The sequence below is a fragment of the Heteronotia binoei genome, chromosome 3, assembly GCF_032191835.1.
Source record: "Heteronotia binoei isolate CCM8104 ecotype False Entrance Well chromosome 3, APGP_CSIRO_Hbin_v1, whole genome shotgun sequence".
In the NCBI taxonomy this organism is placed as follows: domain Eukaryota; kingdom Metazoa; phylum Chordata; class Lepidosauria; order Squamata; family Gekkonidae; genus Heteronotia; species Heteronotia binoei.
Window position 1 is genome coordinate 93,267,814 of NC_083225.1, and position 20,028 is coordinate 93,287,841.

A 20,028-nucleotide genomic window follows, 5' to 3' on the forward strand; every position below is an offset into this window, starting at 1 on the left:
TATCCAGTCAAGCGCTCTGCGTCAGTGGCCAATAACCAGGTGCCATAAGGAGGTCCATCAGTGGGGCCAGATTTTGTCCCCCAGTGTTGCCCCTCAAGCACCAAGAATACGGAGCATCACTGCCCCAGACATTATGTCCCATCTATACCTTGCAGCTAATAGCCACTGATGGACATCTGCTCTAATCTCCTTATGAAGCTGTCTATGCTTGTAGCTGCCACCACTTCTTGCAACAGTGAATTCCACGTGTTATAATTACTCTTCGGGTGAAGAAGTGCTTCCTTTTATCTTTTCTAAGCTTACTACTCATTAATTTCATTGAGTGCCCATAAGTTCTTCTATCCCATACATAACCATGTAAACCTCTATCATGTCACTCAAGTTTAATTTCTCCAAGCTAAAGAGTCCTAACCTTTTTAACCTTTCTTCATAAGGGAAGGTGTTCCATCCCCTCAGTCATTTTAGTTGCTCGCTTCTGCCCTTTTTCCAATACTATAACTTTTTAAGGTGTGGTAAAAGTGATAGGGATTGGAGAGATACCTAGAATGTAGTCTGGAAGTGATGTAATTGCTGGGTTATCTGCAGGCTGTGCCCCAGATATCTCCCAGGGGTTCAGTAAGAGGCCTGGTAACATTTTGTTGTTCAGTAGCACAGTCGAGTCCGACCCTTTGCGACCCTGTCTTCCACCATCCTCCGAAGTCTGCTCAAATTCAAGTTAGTCACATTAGTAACGCTGTCCAGCCATCTCATCTTTTGCTGGGCCGTCATCTTTTGCCTTCTGTCTTTCCTAGCATCAGAACCTTCTCCAGTGAGCGCTCCCTTCTCATTTGGTGGCCAAAGTATTTGAGCTTCAGCATCTGACCTTCCAGGGGATCAGTCAGGATTGATTTTCCTTAAGGCCGACTGATTTGATCTTTTTACAGTCCAAGGGATTCTCAAGAGTCTTCTCCAGCACCACAACTCAAAAGCATCTATCCTTCTGCGCTTGACCTTCCTTATGGTTCAACTCTCACAGCCATACATTACTACTGGGAATACCATCGCTTTGACTATACAGACTTTTGTTAGCAGGGTGATGTCTCTACTTTTTATTATACTGCCTCGGTTCACCATAGCTGTCCTCCCAAGGAGCAAACGTCTTTTAATTTCATGGCTACAGTCACTATCTGCAGTGATCTTGGATCCTCAAAAAAGTGAAGTCTGTCAGTACTTCCATGTCTTCCCCTTCTATTTGTCAAGGAATGATGGGGCCAGGTGCCATGATCTTTGTTTTTTTGATGTTGTTTCAAGCCTACTTTTGTGCTCTCCTCTTTCACCCTCAACAAGAGATTCTTTAGGTCCTCTTCACTTTTTGCCATTAGAGTAGTGTCATCTGCATATCTGAGGTTGTTGATGTTTTTCCCGGCAATCTTAATTCCGGTTTGTGCTTCATCCAGGCCAGCATTCCGCATGATGTACTCTGCATATAAATTAAATAAGCAGGGTGACAATATACATCCTTGTCAAACTCCTTTTCCTATTCTAAACCAGTCAGTTGTTCCATATCCTGTTCTGAGAGCTGCTTCTTGACCCTTATACAGGTTTCTCAGGAGACATGTGAGGTGGGCTGGAACTCCCATCTCTTTAAGGATTTGCCACAGTTTGTTGTGATCTACACAATCAAAGGCTTTAGCGTAGTCAATGAAGCAGAAATAGACGTTTTTCTGGTACTCCCATGCTTTCTCCATAATCCAGCGAATGTTGGCAATTTGATCTCTAGTTCCTCTACCTCTCCGAAACCCAACTTGAACTTCTGGTAGTTCCCAATCGAAATACTGCTGAAGCCTAGCTTGTAGGATCTTTAACATGATCTTGCTGGCATGTGAAATGAGTGCAATGGTGTGATAGTTTGAACATTCCTTGGCTTTACCATTCTTTGGGACTGGAATATAAACTGACCTTTTCCGATCCTGTGGCTACTGTTGCATTTTCCAAATTTGCTGACATAAATTTGCAGCAGCATCTTGGAATAGTTCAACTGGGATAGACTTGGAATAGTTCAACTGGGATACCATCATCTCTGCTTGCTTTTTTATTAGTAATGCTTTCTAAAGTCCCTTTGACGTCACACTCCAGGATGTCTGGCTCAAGATCTGTGATATAACCATAGTGGTTGTCAAGAACATTGAGATCCTTCTTGTATAATTCTTCTGTGTATTCTTGCAACCTCGTCCTAATCTATTCAGTTTCTCTTAAGTCCTTACCATTTTTGTCCTTCATCATGGCCATCTTTGCACGAAATGTTCCCTTGATTTCTTCAATTTTCTTGAAAAGATCTCTTGTCCTTCCCATTCTATTATTTTCCTCTATTGCTTTGCATTATTCCTTCAGGAAGGCCTCCTTATCTCTCCTTGCTGTTCTCTGGAAATCTGCATTCAGTTGGGTGAAACTTTCCTTTTCAACATTGCCTTTTGCTTTCCTTCTTTCCTCAGCTAATTGTAAAGCCTCATCAGACAGCCACTTTGCTTTCTTGCATTTTGTTTTCTTCGGGATGGTGCTGATTGCTGCCTTCTGTACAATATCATGAACCTTCATAGTTTTTCAGGCACTTCGTCTATCACCTCTAGTACCTTAAACCTATTTTTAACCTCCACTGTATATTCATAAGGGATGTGATCAAGGTCAAACCTGAATGGCCTAATGGCTTCCCCAGTTTTCTTCAGTTTAAGCCTGAATTTTGCAATGAGTAGCTCATGATCTGAGCAACAGTCAGCTTCAGGTCTTGTTTTTGCTGACTGTAAGGAACTTCTCCATCTTTGACTGCAGAGTGTATAATCAATCTGATTTCTGTGTTGCCCATCAGGTGATGACCATGTGTAGAGTCGCCTTTTAGGTTGTTGGAAGAGGGTGTTTGCTATGACCAGCTCTTGACAAAACTCTATTAGCCTTTGCCCGGCTTCATTTTGTTCTCCAAGGTCAAACTTGTCAGTTGTTCCAGTTACCTTTTGACTTCCTACTTTGACATTCCAGTCCCCTATGATGAGGAGGACATCTGTTTTTTGGTGTTAGTTCTTGAAGGTGTTGTAGATCTTCATAGAACTGGTCCACTTCAGCCTCTTCTGCGTCAGTGGTTGGGGCATAGATTTGGATTATATTGAATGGATTGCCTTGGATACGGACCGAGATCATTCTGTCATTTTTTAAATTGTATCCTTATTCTCTTGTTAACTATAAAGGCCACACCATTTCTTCTACGGGACTCTTGCCCACAATAATAGATGTAGTGATCCTCTGAGTTAAATTTGCCCATTTCCGTCCATTTTAGTTCACTGATTCCAAGATGTTCAGTTTTGCCATCTCTTTTTTGACCACATCCAGCTTACCTTGATTTATAGATCCTACATTCCACGTTCCAATGCAGTATTGTTCTTTGCAGCATCAGACTTTCCTTTTACTGTCAGACACATCCACAGCTAAGCGTTCTTTCAGCTTTGGCCCAGCCACTTCACTCTTTCTGTGATTACTTGTAATTGCCTTACACTCTTCCCAGTAGCATATTGGGCATCTTCTGACTTGAGGGGCTTATCTTCCTGCACCATATTTTTTAGCCTTTTGTTACTGTCCATGGGGTTTTCTTGACAAGGATACTGGAGTGGCTTGCCATTTCCTTCTCCAGTGGATCACATTTTGTCTGAGTTCTCAGCTGTGACCTGTCCATCTTGGGTGGCCCTGCATGGCATAGCCCGCAGCCTCACTGAACCACGCAAGCCCTCTCACTATGTCAAGGCAGCAATCCATGAAAAAGCTGGTAACACTAATGCATGGCTAATAGTGTCATGCCAGACTAGGTTGGTTGAATGGCTCCAGAAGGTGATAAATGTCTCTTTTCAGGAGGATGTAGTTCTGACTGCTTTGAAGAAGTGATCATAAGATCCCCCTTCAGGAACTGAATGGCCCAATGGCCAACATTTCATTCTTGGGCAAGGTGCTCAAGCAGATGGTCCCTACAATTTCAAGTGACTTTGGAGGAAATGGATTATCTAGACACATTTTAATCTGGATTTCAGTGCTAGATTTGGGATAGAAATGACCTTCCTGACTAATGACCTTTCCTGAGAGACTAGTGAGGTGAGTATGTCCCTGTTGATTCTCCTCTCAGTATTCTTGTAGATAGCTTGGTTGAGTTACAAGTAAAGGGGCACCATGGTACTTGATTAGTAAATGTCAGAAAGTGCTTTTGGGGAAATGCTACTCAGCTCCATGGCATTTATGCTACGGGGTTATGTAGGGTTTCATCTTGTCTCCCGAGTTATTTTAATTTACATGAAACCACAGGAAGAAGTTGTCCAGGGATCTTGACACCCAGCTTTATTTTTCGTTAACAGCTGAGTCCCATGGACCAGTGGAAGTCCTGAAGAAGGTAATGGATGGATGAGCATGTTAATGGTAATCCAGTCATGAGATTACTGAAGTACAGGTCAGCATAGCTGAATAGACTGAGTATAAAAACGGAGAGGGTTGGTGAACCAGATATAGCTAAAAGAATATATATAGCTTGGCCACTATGCCAGCCTACTTTTCAAACAGCAAGATGGACACCCCCAAGTTATTTTTTTTGTTTCTTGTTTTAAATTTTTTTATTATATAAATTAGTTTTTCAAGTTATTAATCTGCCCTGAAAAAACCAACTCCATACGGAATGAATGGATCCATTTCCTTGAAAACGTCAAGACCCCCTGTCTTCTCTGGATTCAACTCCAGCTTGAAATGTATAGCTAGGTGATGTCTGCATGTTAATGTCATCCAAAAGCAAAGCTTTGAATGATTTCATTCAGTGCCTCATGGGTGAGAGAATAAAATGCTGTGGCATTCCATAGGACAAATCCTATTCAGATGATTTTGCTCCTGCAGTGGGACTCTTTATTTCTGTTCAAACCAAAAAAGAAGACTGAAACTGCTACTTCCTTAACAAAAGCCCTATATTCCAGGCAGTGGATAAGAATGGGGTATCAAGAATGGTGCCAAGGGCTGCTGAAAGATCTAACAGTATCAACAACAGACTGTCCCCTCTCCAACTGCAAGTGAATATCATTTACCAATGCTACTAAATTTGTCTTGGTACCAAAGACTGAAATGGGTCAAAGGTGTAGTACATGTTTTCAGCCTTTCCTCAAAAACCATGATGTGGCCATGGGGACTGATGTTCTGATCTCATCCAAGTTAGATTACTGTAATGTGATTTGCAATGAGGCTGCCATTTAATGATTTAGAAACTCAAGTTGGTCCAAAATGTGGTGGCTAGGCTATTATCAGATATTGATTACAAGGACCATATTACCCTCTGTGCTGAAAGTACTTCACTGGTTAATCATTTGTTTTCAGGCACAATTCAAAGTGCTGGTTCTCACCCTTAAGGACATAAACAGCTTTGGCCAGGGTACCTGAAGGACTGCCTCCTCCTGTACTATCCAGCCCAGCCTTTAAGATCTGCCTCTTAAGTCTTCTAGGAGGACATCTTGAGATGTAGTGGGGCAGTTACAGACTTTTAGACTCTAGTCTTAATGCTCTTGTGCCCTTCCTCTTTATATGGTAATACATACCTCATATGAAAAGCTACCACTTCCTTTTGAAGAGTCCCAGCTGAGCTGGACTTCTTTCCCAAAGTTTGACCCTGATGGCCCCACGGTTGATAAATGCATATGTATAGCCTGTTAGCAGAAGTATTATCTAAGCCAGACATCAATCTCCAATAAAATCTGGTTATACAAAAGCTTAGTTATTTCATTTGCAATATAGCTATAAAAATTCTCATATTACTGTGGGCATATGTATTTACCTTGACACATTCTTCCAGGATTTGTTAGATTCATATCTTTCATGCCTGGATAACATTGACATTCATAACTGCCTATGGTGTTGGTACATGAAGCCAAACTCGAACAGTCATTGTTTTTATTAGAACATTCATCTATGTCTAAAAGATGATAAAAGGTCATTTTAGTGATCCATGATAGTGTGGATGGCTTGTTTTTAATGATTTTTAAATATATTGTGATTTTAATTTTAAGCTGTCTCAAGCAGGACTCTGAGGAGACTACACAGAAATATTCTAGATAAATAGATACATAAATAAGGTATGCCATTTCTCTCTCTAGTGTAAAGGGCAGGAGAGTGATGATCATAATCTTCCTTACAGCTCACTGTCAGCCATCTACCAGTATTCTAATTGCACTGATTGAAAAAAAAACCCCTTAGTGAATCTTCCAGTGTCTTTTCTACTCTCATAAGCATTATACATACCACATGTTATATAATACATTATATATAGTGTATATATGGAGATCCTCCAGGCATTTGTTTGGGGAGCAGCTTTACTGAAGCATTTAAAAATGCTGTCAGAAATGGGTTTAGGAATCATAACTTTTACAGATATATTCAAAGTGCATAAGGTATGTAGTCTATTCATATTCACAGGGAATTCCCAATGAAATCAGTACTTACATATTGTTTATATGCAGTAGAGCAGCCTCGTACAGCATTGAGGCCCTAAGACTACAATAAACCTGAATGCTGGATAAAATGTAGTGGCAGCTAATATCACTTTACCATTTAAAAAAAGAAGGCCAGGGTTACTAGTTTCCTCACTATTCATTGTCTGCATTTTATTTATTGTAATATTTATTTTAAATGCATTCTTACCTTTGCATGTTTTGCCTAGCACCATAGGATTTGGATCTTTAAATCCTGGCCTACATTGACATGAAGATGTTTCTCTAGTTGTTAGACAGTTAGCATACTCAGAACAATAACCATTTTCCAACTTGCAAAGAGGAATTACTATAATAGTTAAATGAAGGAATAACAATTAGTGCAAGAAAATAAACACAGAAATAATTATACATTATTATATTAAAAAAACTTCTGCCATTTTTATAAACAAAGCGCTTTCATCAACATAGTCACTATAACTATATATTGTAGGGCAAAAACCCGAACAACTGTTGTGTACCTGGCACCAATCATTTGCAAATTTCCCTCCCCCTTCCTATCATTGGCTAAGATACAGTAACATCATGGCATGGTCAGATACATTCAGTTGTTCACACGAAGTGTGCCCCTGATAGAATCTTAAAATTAGTGCAGTCCAGTACATTTGAGTCCAGTAGCACCTTAGAGACCACCATGATTTTGGGGGTATGAGCTTTGAAGACTCAAGCTCCATCAAATACGATTTGTATGTGATGAAGGGAGCTTTGACTCTTGAAAACTCATTCCCTGAAGATCTTGTTGGTCACTAAGGTGCTCTTTTTTGGCCACTGTGTGACACAGAGTGTTGGACTGGATGGGCCATTGGCCTGATGCAATATGGCTTCTTTTATGTTTTGTATTGGATTTGAATCTAGCTGTTCTATTGCAGGCCAACACAGCAGCCGTCTGAAACAAATGTCATACAAGGTATGCAAACACAGATGAAACTTTTTCAATATACTGTCGGCGGAGTAATTAACACAGCAACGGTTCACAACCTGATTAAAAAATGCATAAAGGTTTATTTAGGAGCTAATATAATTGATAGGAAAAAAGGAGAGACAGAGGTAGATTCCTAACCACATCTCTAGCTGAGACAGAGAGGAAGACTGAGTGTGGCACTTCTGAGAAGAAGGGGGAATCTGCCCTAAGCGTAGCAATCTGGAGACAGACAAGGAATGACATTTAACAGGAGAAGGTGCTATCCTCACTATTCTATCTAATTGTCTTCTTGCTGACCCCTTCTGGGTCTTCTCTTCTCTGTATACCAGACATTGTCTTTTCTGACACATACTTGACAGTATTCTAGAATCTGAGTCATAATTGCTGTTTTGAGAATATAACCATTTCCTTAATTAAAGATCAGACAAGAAAAGATAACACAAAAATGAAGGAACTGTACTGGAGCAAATAAAACAAGTAAATAAAAACAAATCAAGCCGCTGAAATAAACTCAGTAACAATAAAGGGCTGGGGAAGTTCCAGAAACCAAGAAAATAGCAAATGTCTTGATATCGTTGTCTTCATAAAATATAAAAGATAATACAGGCATTCTGTTATGAAGTACTGCAAAGCTCTGCATGTCCACAGGTCAACTATGAGGCAGGCCAAGAATGCACTGTGGCCCTGGTATACCTGAACTGATTGTGCTACACACAAGCTGACTATGGCATCATAGAAAAAAACATACCTTGCACATAAGTACTATTGGGATCTACTTTCAGAGCTGTGCTTTTCCTTAGTGCTTCAATAACTGCATCTTCCACAGCAGTGAATGTTATATTTTGATCTGTAACCATCTTCATGATAAATACCACAATCACACTGCCGCCTTGTAGGTCAGTGATTGTAATATGTAATTTTCCAGTATCTGCCAAATCTCTTAATTTAGGTGACAACGGCTTTCTTATCTGTAAAACGGCAAGATGGTTATTTTCTCTCCCCTCCCTTTCATTCTCCATAAAGAACCTTTAATCAGCATTTAGTACTCTTGATTTATGAAGTGATCTCTTGATAAATGTTGGATCACCTCTTTTTAAAAATTTTAAGCATATACAAAACATTGATCTCTTATTAAGTATTAATTATCCAACATAGAAAATTTCAGTGAGATAAGTAAGATATAAATAACAATGTTTAAATTCAGAAATCAATAAGACAAACACGATATAAATAATGTCACCATTCAGTGAGATAAAAAGAACATAAATTGTTATTATGTAAGTCTGTCATTTTCCTTGATTCATCATAGAAAATACAGAACTACATTGTTACTATGATCTCAAATATAACCATGTATAACCTAAGTCTGATCAGCATATAAGTATTACTTCTGTATTATTCACAGTAGCAGTGGCGTACCAAGGGCAGGGCAGCAGGAGCAGTCTGATCTAGGCAGACTTAGGAAGGCTAACTTATGCCCCCCACCACCACTGATAACATCACCAAGTCAGATGTGGGGGTGCCCAGTCTGGTGCCCCCAGAAGGACAGTGTCCTAGGCAATCGCCTAGTTTGTCTAGTGCTGGGGCCAGCCCCGGCTCCAGGTGCAGGCCATAAGGGGATGCATTGTCATACCTCAGAACTGACGGAAGGGAAAAATCTATTCACCATCAGGAGGAGGAAAAAACAAGCAAGTGAAAGGAGGCAAGCAAGGTGGAAGCTGCACAGTAATTCACAGCCGTGATCCTACATCTTTTCTGCAGCTATGCACCCCCTCCCCTTTCTGGAACTGAATGCTAGGGTGGGTCAGGATTGAAAGTGAAGGTTGTTTTGCACTTGGCTGCCTTCCTTGCTCCCAGCCCAATTCTTGCAGCATTGAGTTCTGATGGTTTTCCAAGGAACTGCCTCTGCTGGCAGACTGACCCCATGCTGATGTCAGAGCAACAGCATCTTACACTAACCAAACAAACTAGAGAGGTAGGCAAGAGAATGGGAGGGGGAGGGAGAGGGAGAGGAGGGGGTTCTTGGCAGGGAGGGGGAGGGAGAGGGAATGGAAGGGGTTCTTGGCACGTGCTGGGGCCAAGCAGAAATTTCTCTCTGAGTTTGTAATTAAGACTGTTGGTGTCCAATTTTTTTAAAAAAGTCAGTTCTGAATTGGCTTGGCCAAAACAGCCCAGGAAGGACTGCAAATCAATCAATAACCTTGATCCACTTCATGCACACACACCAATCCTTCTGACTAAGTGTGCACATGCATTAAAGCTTATACCCAGAATTAAACTTCATTGGTCTTAGGGTTTTAACAATTTATTGATATCATATGGTTACACAACTTAGTTATTTCTTAATTATCTCAATATTAATCCGTATGACATTTCAATCCCCCCTCCCTCCAATGCTGTATTTTAACAATTTATTAATAACGTACGGTTACGATGCTTAGTTATATCTTTTCTATCCCTAACCCATATGATACTTTCAATCCCTCCTCCCTCCGTTATTAGACTTACCCCGAAGTTATATATTTAAATCCAAATATAAAGGTATCCCAAACCCATCAAAACACACAGTCTTTTTCTTCTCATTCATATTAAAAAATTGTCCAATGTCTTTTTACGTTCCATTCTAACTCTATATATTTTTTAAATTTCTTCCACTCCTTTTTAAACACTTCCAGATCATAGTCTCTCAAAGTTCTTGTTAATTTATCCACCTCGCTCCACAATAAAACTTTCACAATCCAGTCCCATTTCTCTGGTATTTTTTCTTGTTTCCACAGCTGCGCATACAATGTCCTAGCAGCTGAGAGCAGATACCAAATTAGAGTCCTATCTTCTTTTGGAAATTTTTCTATTTGTAACCCTAGCAGAAAAGTCTCTGCCACTTTCTTGAAGTCATAACCCAAAATTTTAGAAATTTCTTGTTGTATCATCCGCCAAAAGTTTTTTGCTTTTTCACAGGTCCACCACATATGAAAAAAAGAACCTTCATGGTGCTTACATTTCCAACATCTGTCTGACATCTTTTTACTCATCTTTGCCGTTTCTTCGGAGTCATATACCACCTATACATCATTTTAAAACAGTTCTCCTTGATATTCTGACATGTTGATATCTTCATCGAGTTCTTCCAAAGGTACTCCCAAATATCCATTTGGATTTCTCTGTTTATATTGATTGCCCATTTAACCATTTGAGGTTTTACTACTTCCTCTTCTGTAGACCATTTCAATAATAATTTATATACTTTTGATATTAATTTTTCATTGTCTCCAAGCAAAACCTTTTCCAATTCTGTTTGCTCACGTCTAATTCCATCAGATTTCATATCATTTTCCATCAGACTTTTTATTTGTTGCATTTGGAACCAGTCATATTTATTATTTAGCTCTTCTGCTGACTTTAATTCAACTTTCCCACCTTGAATCTTTAACAATTGATTGTACGACATCACTCTTTCTTCCTCAGATTCAGCTGTTATTTTTATTACTTCTGCTGGCACTATCCAAAGCGTCTTCCTCTCATCACCATATTTCTTATATTTTATCCAAGTATTTAATAAAGTGTTTCTAATATAGTGATGAGAAAAAAACCATCCATCTTGTGTTTCCCATAATACAAATACGCGTGCCAGCCGAATTTATTCCCATGAGCTTCCAATCTTAAGGGTTTTTTATCCAACAGCATTATCCAATCCTTGATCCACGTCAAGCAAACAGCATCATGGTATAATCTTAAGTCCGGGAGCTGAAAGCCTCCTCTTTCTTTTGCATCTGTTAAAATTTTCATCTTAATCCTTGGTTTCTTCCCGGCCCATACAAAGTCAGAGAGCTTCTTTTGCCACTTATTGAATTGTTTGCTATCTTTCACAATTGGGATAGTTTGAAACAGATACATTATTCTTGGCAAAATATTCATCTTAACTGCAGCAATTCTGCCCAATAAAGACAAATTAAGTCTGTTCCATTTTATCAAATCTTTGTCCATCTTGCACCAAAGCTTTTCATAATTATTTTTAAATAAATCTATGTTCTTCATGGTTATTTCTACGCCAAGATATTTTACTTTAGAAGTAACTTTACACCCCGTCAGTGCCTGCAGTTCATTCTGTCTATTTGGTTGCATATTTTTACATAAAAACATCGACTTCTCTGCATTTATATATAGTCCTGCAATCTCTCCATATTCTGTTATCTTGGTTAAGAGCAACGGTGTTACTTGAATCGGATTCTCTATAATAAACACAATGTCATCTGCAAAAGCTTTATATTTATAAGAGAATCCGTTAATTTTTAATCCTTCTATTTCTTTGTCGTTTTGCACTTGTTGTCATAAAATTTCAAGAGTCATTATAAACAACAATGGTGATAATGGACATCCTTGTCTTGTGCCTTTGCTTACCATCAATTCTCTTGTAAGGTCTGCATTTACGCACAATTTTGCTTGCTGTTCTGTATATATTGCTTTCGTCATTCTTATAAAATGTTCCCCTAAATTAATTTTTTCCATTACTGCAAACATAAAGTCCCAGTTCAAATTGTCAAAGGCTTTTTCCGCATCTACAAAAAATAAAGCCGCTTCTTTTTCTGGATGCTTTTCATAATATTCCACAACATTGATGACAGCTCTTACATTGTCTCTTATTTGCCTTTTAGGAAGAAATCCAGCTTGATCTTTTTTTATAAAGTTTATCAGATATTGCTTCAATCGTTCTGCCAGAATTCTTGTGTAGATCTTGTAGTCGTTATTTAATAATGAAATTGGTCTATGATTCTTTACATTTGTGACATCTTTATCTTCTTTGGGGATCAACGAAATTACAGCTTCTTTCCATGTATTTGGAATTATCCCTTTTTCTCTTATTATATTGATCAGTTTCTGCAGTTTGGGTGTTATCTCATCTTTGAGGGTTTTATAAAATTTGGATGTAAATCCATCTGGCCCAGGAGCCTTACCTTCTTTCATTGCTTTTATTGCTGCTTCAATTTTTGATCTTTTCAATTGGATCATTTAAAATCTTTTTCATGTACTCAGTCAGGGGCGCTATTTGGATATTTCGTAAATACTCTTCCATTTTTTCTTTTCTATTTGTCACGCCTTTGAATAATTTTGCATAATATTTAAAAAATTCTCTTTTGATTCCGTCTTGATCTACTATTTCTTTCCCATTCACCATAATTTTATTGATGATTTTATTTTCTTTCTTTTTTTTCAACTGCCAGGCTAGGTACTTCCCAGGTTTATTCGCACCCTCAAACAATTTCTGTTGTAAACTTTTTAAATTCCATTCTAATTCTTTATTCAGCAAATGTCTTACTTGAGATTGTAATATTGTAATTTCTTTTATTAACTTCTTTTTTCCTGGTCTTTTTTTCAATTCCCCCTCTTTTTTATTTATTTCATTTTGTAAAGCTAGCAACCATTCTTTTTTGGCCTTCTTATCCTTATTATTCAATGTAATTAGTATTCCTCTCATTACTGCTTTGTAAGTGTCCCAAACTGTTTGAAATTCTACATCCTCAGTTTCATTTATTTGGAAAAACGCTGCAGATTCCTTCTCTAAAAATGCCACAATGTCTTTATCTTGTAGTAAGTCCTCATTAATTCTCCATCTTCTTGTTTTTCTTTGCAATTTTGTAGTCCAACAAATTGGGTTGTGATCTGCAAAAACCTTTGGTAGAATCTCTACTTTTTTAGTCATGAGGCCCAAGTTTTTGGAACCCCATAACATATCTATTCTAGAAAAAGAATTATGTCTTGCTGAGAAGAAGGTATAGTCTCTTACTTCAGGATTAAATTTTCTCCAAATATCTTCCAAATTTTCTTGTTTAACTAACTCAAAAAAAGAATTTGGTAATTTTCCTTCTTTGTCTTTTTTCTTTTGGCTTGATCTATCAATATTATTTTGTATTGTCCCATTAAAATCTCCCATCATCAAAATCTGGTTGTACGACATTTCATCCAACTGTCGGTTGATGTTTTTAAAGAACTTGTCTTTTGCTCCATTAGGCGCGTACAATCCAAGTAACAAGGGGTTTTTTGCCTCCATTGTCACTTCTACTGCAATATATCTTCCTTCTTTATCTTTGAGTATCAGTTTTGGCTCTAATTGTTCTTTAATATAAAAGACTACCCCTCTTTTCTTTTGTTCTGCCAATGAAAAGAATTCCAATCCCAAATTTCTGTTCTTCAAATATTTACAATCTTTTTGTTGTATATGAACTTCCTGTAGACAAATTATATTACATTTTTGTTTTTTAATCCAATGAAATGTTGTTTTTCTTTTTTGTGGTGAATTTAGTCCATTTATATTCCAAGATAGTAATTTGTACTCCATTATGGTGCAGAGTCTTTATTCTCCTCAAAAAAGCTATACATCTCTTGTTCATTCTTTATTGTAATCCTTCTTCCATGCTGTTCAAAACCAGGACCTTCAGGTAGTATCCATCTGTATCTTGTTCCCTCTGCCCGCAATTTCTCTGTTAGTCTCTTATATTTCTTCCTGTCATTAATCACTTGTCTTGGTAGTTCTTTCATTATTTTAACTCTGGTCCCTTCTATTATCCAAGCTTTTTGAAAGCCTTTATTTATGATTTTTCCTGCTATGTCCTTGGACCTTAGTTTCACAACGATATCTCAGGGTAGGCCTTTGTTTTTTGCATATGATGAGTTGACTCTATAGACACTGTCCAGCATGCTTCTAAATTTTTCAGGATCTTCTTCTAAATATTCAGCAATGATTTTCACCATGTAGTCCATTAAATCTGTTTCCTCTCTTTCAGGTAGTCCTCTCAGACGCACTTGTGTTTCCATCAATCTGCAGTCATGGATTGTAACCCTTTCTTGAAGTTTTAACAAAGTAGAAGCTTGTGTATCCACTTTCTCTTCAACTTGTTTGACTCTGTTTCCCAGTTCATCTTTAAAGCCCTCAATATCTTTCCTAAGATCACCAATATCTTTTTTCAGTTCTTTTTTAAGGGCCAGTAACATTTTATCCATTCCTTTCATCATCTTGGTTTCTAATGCATCAAATTGAATTTGCATCTTGCCAAAAGAATGAGCCCTTGATCGGGTTACTCTCTCTTCTAACATAAAAAACTCACCAAACCTAAAAAGGTCTCCAAATTAAAATTCAACACCAAGTCCAATAGCTTAGAGTATGCTGTTTAAAATAAAGCTAATTTCATCTTCCTCCCATCTTCCTGGGCTGAGATATTGATTTTCAACAAATTTGGCTGTTTTCCCCCCTTTTAAAATGGCAATTGTTCTTTGTCTATGGTTACACACAGTCTTAGAGAGGTCCTTCTTTGATCTTGGTTTTAATTCCTTCCTGGTTCAAGTGTAACAGCTTTGTAATCCTTGTAGGCTTCACCTCATTGGCCAGTAGGTTTTACTTCCCAGTTCAGATTGCTCAGTTCCCGTCTTTCAAATATCGCAGCTTTTGAAATTTGCAGATAAGAACGTGGAGTGTTGAACAGAAGAGCCCGCGTCACAGACCTCAGGAATGCACAACAATTTCCTTCTTTTACAAATTCTATTTAAGTCTTTAGTTTCCAAGAGTCCAAATTTAGCAGGCAGTTATCTCCTTCTATTTCGCTTCACTTCTATTTATTTTTAATTTTCAAGGCTATTCAGATTGGCTTAAAGAGTCTCAGGAGCAGAAACATTGAATAATGGTACCTTGTCAGCTTATGCTCTTTCACTTCGGCTTCTTAGTTAGTTATCTTGCAGTTATAAATCAGTCCTTGAAGTGCCTGGGTTCCGACAGGCTTAGGTCAATTTAATGGCTTTTTAATCCTTTGTAGATGATAGAAGACGCTCCCCCAACGTCGGATCTCAAAGCTCAAAAAAAGGCGGCTTCAGCCACCTAATTTCAGCTGAGATCAACAACTAAAGGAGTTTAGGCATCATCTTTGTCTAATCTCTAGCTGAGATTAGTGGGCAGGGCCCCCGAAAGGGTCTTTCTGCCCTAAACAAAGGAAAAAAAATCCCCCTTATTTAGAGGGCTGCAGCTCTGCCGTCAGCTCAGACTGGAAGTCCTAAACTTCATTGGTCTTAAAGGTGCCACTGGACTAAAACTTTGTTCCAGTCCTACAAGTTTCTGTAAAAACTGGCTTGGGAGTGGATTTATGATATCTACCATAGCCCTGAAGATCTTCAGTCCTGGTTATTTGTTCTTTTAGTGGTGCAAGGAGTGGGTCAGATGATACTGTGGGTCAGACTTAGGAAGGGGGGAGGTGAGGAAGAAATCACAGGTTGACTTCGGGGCACATGAGGAGGGGGAGGCTGCTAATTCATGCAAAAAAAAAAATGAAGGTGGGATGCCGAGCTGAAAACTCAGCCCAGGCAAACTCTGCATCTTGTTACAAGCAAAGTCTCTCTTGTCCTTCTCAAATCCAGGGAATCTTAAATCCCCTTCTTACCTGTTGGTAGGATATGCAAGCAGAGGGGTAATGGGCTTCCCATTTTCCACTGCCCTTTCTGTGCCCAGTTCCTTCATTCCTTGAATTCTATTCTTTCTTGCCCACCTTGTTTACCTAGGCAACGCAGTACTCTCGGGTAGTCAGGTGGGCTTCAGGCTCCCCAACCCTTCCTGGTGGGTGATGGATCCAGGGAATGGCTGCTCCAAAGTTTTCCAGGTCAGAAAGCAAAAGGGGAGCTGGGAGAGGCTCCAGGAAACATGAGCAGGCAGTGTCTCTTGGGTGCTTAGAGCAGGGGTGGGGAACCTTTTTTCTGCCAAGGGCCATTTGGATATTTATAACATCATTCACAGGCCATACAGAATTATCAACTTAAAAAACAGTGCTCCGCCAACGGAGAATGATTCAGGCTAGCAAAATTAATACAAATAATTGTTTTTCTATTTGAAGTAATGTGGGAGAGCCTTATTTGGCACACACACCTCCGGCCTGCCACCCTAGGCAAATGCCTAGATCCAGACCTTTTTTTTAGAGGTCATCATGGTGCAGTGGTTAAGTGAGCGGACTCTTATCTGGGAGAACCAGGTTTGATTCCCCACTCCTCCACTTGCACCTGCTGGAATGGCCTTGGGTCAGCCATAGCCCTGGCAGAGGTTGTCCTTGAAAGGGCAGCTGCTGTGAGAGCCCTCTCCAGCCCCACCCACCTCACAGGGTGTCTGTTGTGGGGGAGGAAGGTAAAGGAGATTGTGAGCCGCTCTGAGACTCTTCGGAGTGGAGGGCGGGATATAAATCCAATATCTTCTTCTTCTTCATGTGGCTCGGCTCAGCCCAGCAATCCCCAAGGGCCAGACTTAATGATCTCGAGGGCCATAAACGGCCCTCAGGCTGGACGCTCCCCACCCTTGGCATAGAGGAAGGGGTGTGTGTTAAAAAATGATTTGATCCAGGTGTCAAATACACTAGGCTTGGAGCCACATAGTAGCTCATAAGTAATGTAAGAGATTCCTTCCATAGTTTTGTCATTCCTGAGCACTATAAACATGGCTTAGCATTTCATAAAGGGACTTGAAATATCCTAAAACGTTTTCATGCAATGCCCAAAGATATGTACAAAAGACTCCAGATAATCCACACCTCCACAGCATTCTCCGGCATTTCTATATATGGCATCCAATGTATGCAGGGTGAAATGATGAAGAAACAAACACTTTACTTCCATCTTAGTCTTGTAGACATAAGTCTAAAAAGACCAAGTTTTATAACTGTTCCCACTCATCTAAACTAGTACTTATCTGCAAAGTCCTAGTGGGCTGATGGCCTGAGGAGCTGCTTCCTGCCATTGGGGTCTCTTAGCCCAAGGGAGGAACGGCCTGTGTCCCATTCATGGAATTTTTGTAGCAGCCACTGTGGTAAGCCAGTGACTGTTGCAGCAACTGATGTGGTGAACTGGCTGCCTGGGCCCCATGGGGGTTGACAAACCACTCCCGCCATAATCAAACTGGCTGCCCTGGCCCTGGGGCTAACTTTTGCTCCAGAGAATGTGAAAGCAGCCGGACGGCATGTGTGCTCCAAGGAGCCTGGTTTCTGTTGGGGAAGGCAGGCTCCAAGGAGCACACACACTTTGCGTGGGGAGAGGGGGTACCTGGCAACGCCCTCGTAGGCCAGGTGGAGCCCTAGGCGGCTGCCTACTTGGCCTACTCCAACACACTGGCTGTGCTTCCCCCTCCATTTGGAAAGTGGGCTGGGTGTGGGGCCATTTCCAGGGTCATTTTTTGCTTCCCAGTCTGCCTGTCTGCAAATCCCTTTTTCATTGATTGTGATAACTTAAAGACACTTGTATGTTTTCATGCAAAAGAACACAGATTTTTATAGTCGATTCTCTAAATAAATTGTAGTGATTAACAATTCAAAGAGCGTTTTTTGTTTTAAACCATTATATTTCAATAAATATTACTCTCAAAATAGGATTACCTAAATTTAAATTCCTTTGCTGAAACCAAATTTTATTTTTCAAGCTATAATTATCCAGAAGAAATTATTCTAAAATATGTTTCCTTATCTACAAAAAAATTCATCAGGTAATCTAGCTACTCTATAATATAATTTCAGGTTTGGTCACATCCTTTACTAATTGATTGTGTAAGTACTTTCATGGCAATTCTAGGAGGTTTATCTAGCCAGATAAAATCTCTTATTAGCTTTTCCTAGAGTGAAGAAGTACAAAGAGTTAAATGCAGTATTATATTATTTTTTTTAATGGACTTGGGGGAGGATATTTATTGTAATACCTGCAGTTCTGCCTATTGAAGACAGAAGCAGTGTTCTCCAAGAACATGGTCCCTATTTGATTTTAAGAAAAAGCTGATTGAATTCAACTAAAGATTCTTTATTTTCTTAAATCTAGACCCCAAGGTATTTTACAGGCTGATTTCTCCATAGAAGGAAACAAATGAGCATCTGATATTTTAAACCCCAGCCACTCTGATTTAGTTGACTTTATATCCTGCGCTCTCACCAAACCAAATCAGATATTTTATGTCAGCAGTTGATTCCAGTAGCCTAGTTGATCTGTATACACACGTATTTTAGAGATCTGTTTCCTGAGAGACCTCTTTTTTATTATTTCAGATTTCTATCCCCAAAGAAAAGATTATCATGTTCCTTTATAAAGAGAAAAATCTACCTTCTAAAATTATCATGAAGATTAAAGGATTCAAGATCTCAATAATATGTTCAATCCTGTCTCCTGACCAGGGGTCATTTTATAGAAAAAGAGGTGCCGGATCTCATTTGCATATGCCACACACCCTTGCCATCACGGGAAGGTGTACTAAATAATATCAGCTCAGCATGTATCTTAAAATGCTTCTTGAATTATAATTGTCATAATAAAACCTTACTCCCATCATAATTACTTTCTCCTATCTAGCCATAGTGGCATGATGAAGATTTTCACCTATTGCTTTATATGTTTTGGTTATTTTCCCCATTTTTGGAGGGAAAAATATTAGAAAGTTTGTCAAATCTTAGAGTTCAGCAAAACTCTCACAGGAGGCTTGAACAATGGAGCCCAGAAGCAATTATTGGAGGGGAAAGGACACAATAAAATTTAGAAGTTCCAGAGCTCCGCTCCTGTGAACTCCAGCCCAAAATGAGGCCTGCACCTGATGAACCTTTTTGCACATTTGTCAAAGTTCACAGGTGTCACACATGCCCTTTTGGAGGGATATAGATGTACACGGGAGGGGGGGTTGTAGAAAAAGCTCAGCAAGAACTCATTTGCATATTAGGCCAGACCTCCTTTGCCACCATTGTTTCACACAGGACTTTTTGTGAAAAGGCTGAGTAGGAATATTTGCATATTAGGCCACAGCCCCTGATGTCAAACCAGCCTGAACTACATTCCTGTGCATTCCTGCTCAAAAAAAGCCATGAATGTGCTTAATAGAATGAATAAACAAATTTGGGGGCATGTTTGTATGTGTGTGTATACACACACACACTTTTTTGTATGTTGGAGCAGATTATAAAACAGTATTTACCCCCACCTATGTCAGCATGGACTACTCAGGTCCCAGCTTGGCACCTTCCTTGTCCATTCTGCACACTCCTTTGGTGTATGTTGAAATACTCCCTTGATTCCTGGTACCCACTAGCCTGGTCCTCAGTGCTACAGCCCTGACCCATGAATTGAAGAGATGCTTATCTTCTTCCACTGGTCACATGCCCTACTCCATGCCAGCTGTCTCAGCTTTCCTTGCTTCATGCCTTTTTCTTTTGCCTCCCTTTCTTCTGAACAGGAGAATTACTGACAACAAAGTTGCCAAGGTAATGGGAATGGGAAAAATGCTGCCCTAATATGAACATTTTGAATGGTATGTGGCTTCCTGATACTGATGATAATACTCCTATATTCTTTGTATAAGCTTTTGTGTGTACGCTTTTTCGGTACACTGAAGTAGAAGTCACCAACCATTACATATAGGTAGAGGTTGGGGAAGGTGTTGCCAGGAAGGGCTAGTTAGAGTCAAGACGCATAAGCAATAAATAGGGTTGCCAAGTCCAATTCATGAAATATCTGGGGACTTTGGGGGTGGAGTCATGAGACATTGTGGTGGAGCCAGGAGCAAGGGTGTGACAAGCATAATTGAACTCCAAGGGA

General features: G+C 39.4%; 1 protein-coding gene across 1 annotated transcript in view; it reads right to left on the bottom strand.

Moving 5' to 3' along the window:
* Positions 1-15,370: 15,370 nt before the first annotated feature.
* Positions 15,371-20,028, bottom strand: part of LOC132569080 (mucin-3B-like) — a 56,815-nt gene continuing 52,157 nt past the window's right edge. The window contains exon 4 of the mRNA XM_060235264.1: positions 15,371-15,415. Coding sequence (XP_060091247.1) covers positions 15,371-15,415 — 45 coding nt within the window. The remainder of the gene's footprint in view (positions 15,416-20,028) is intronic.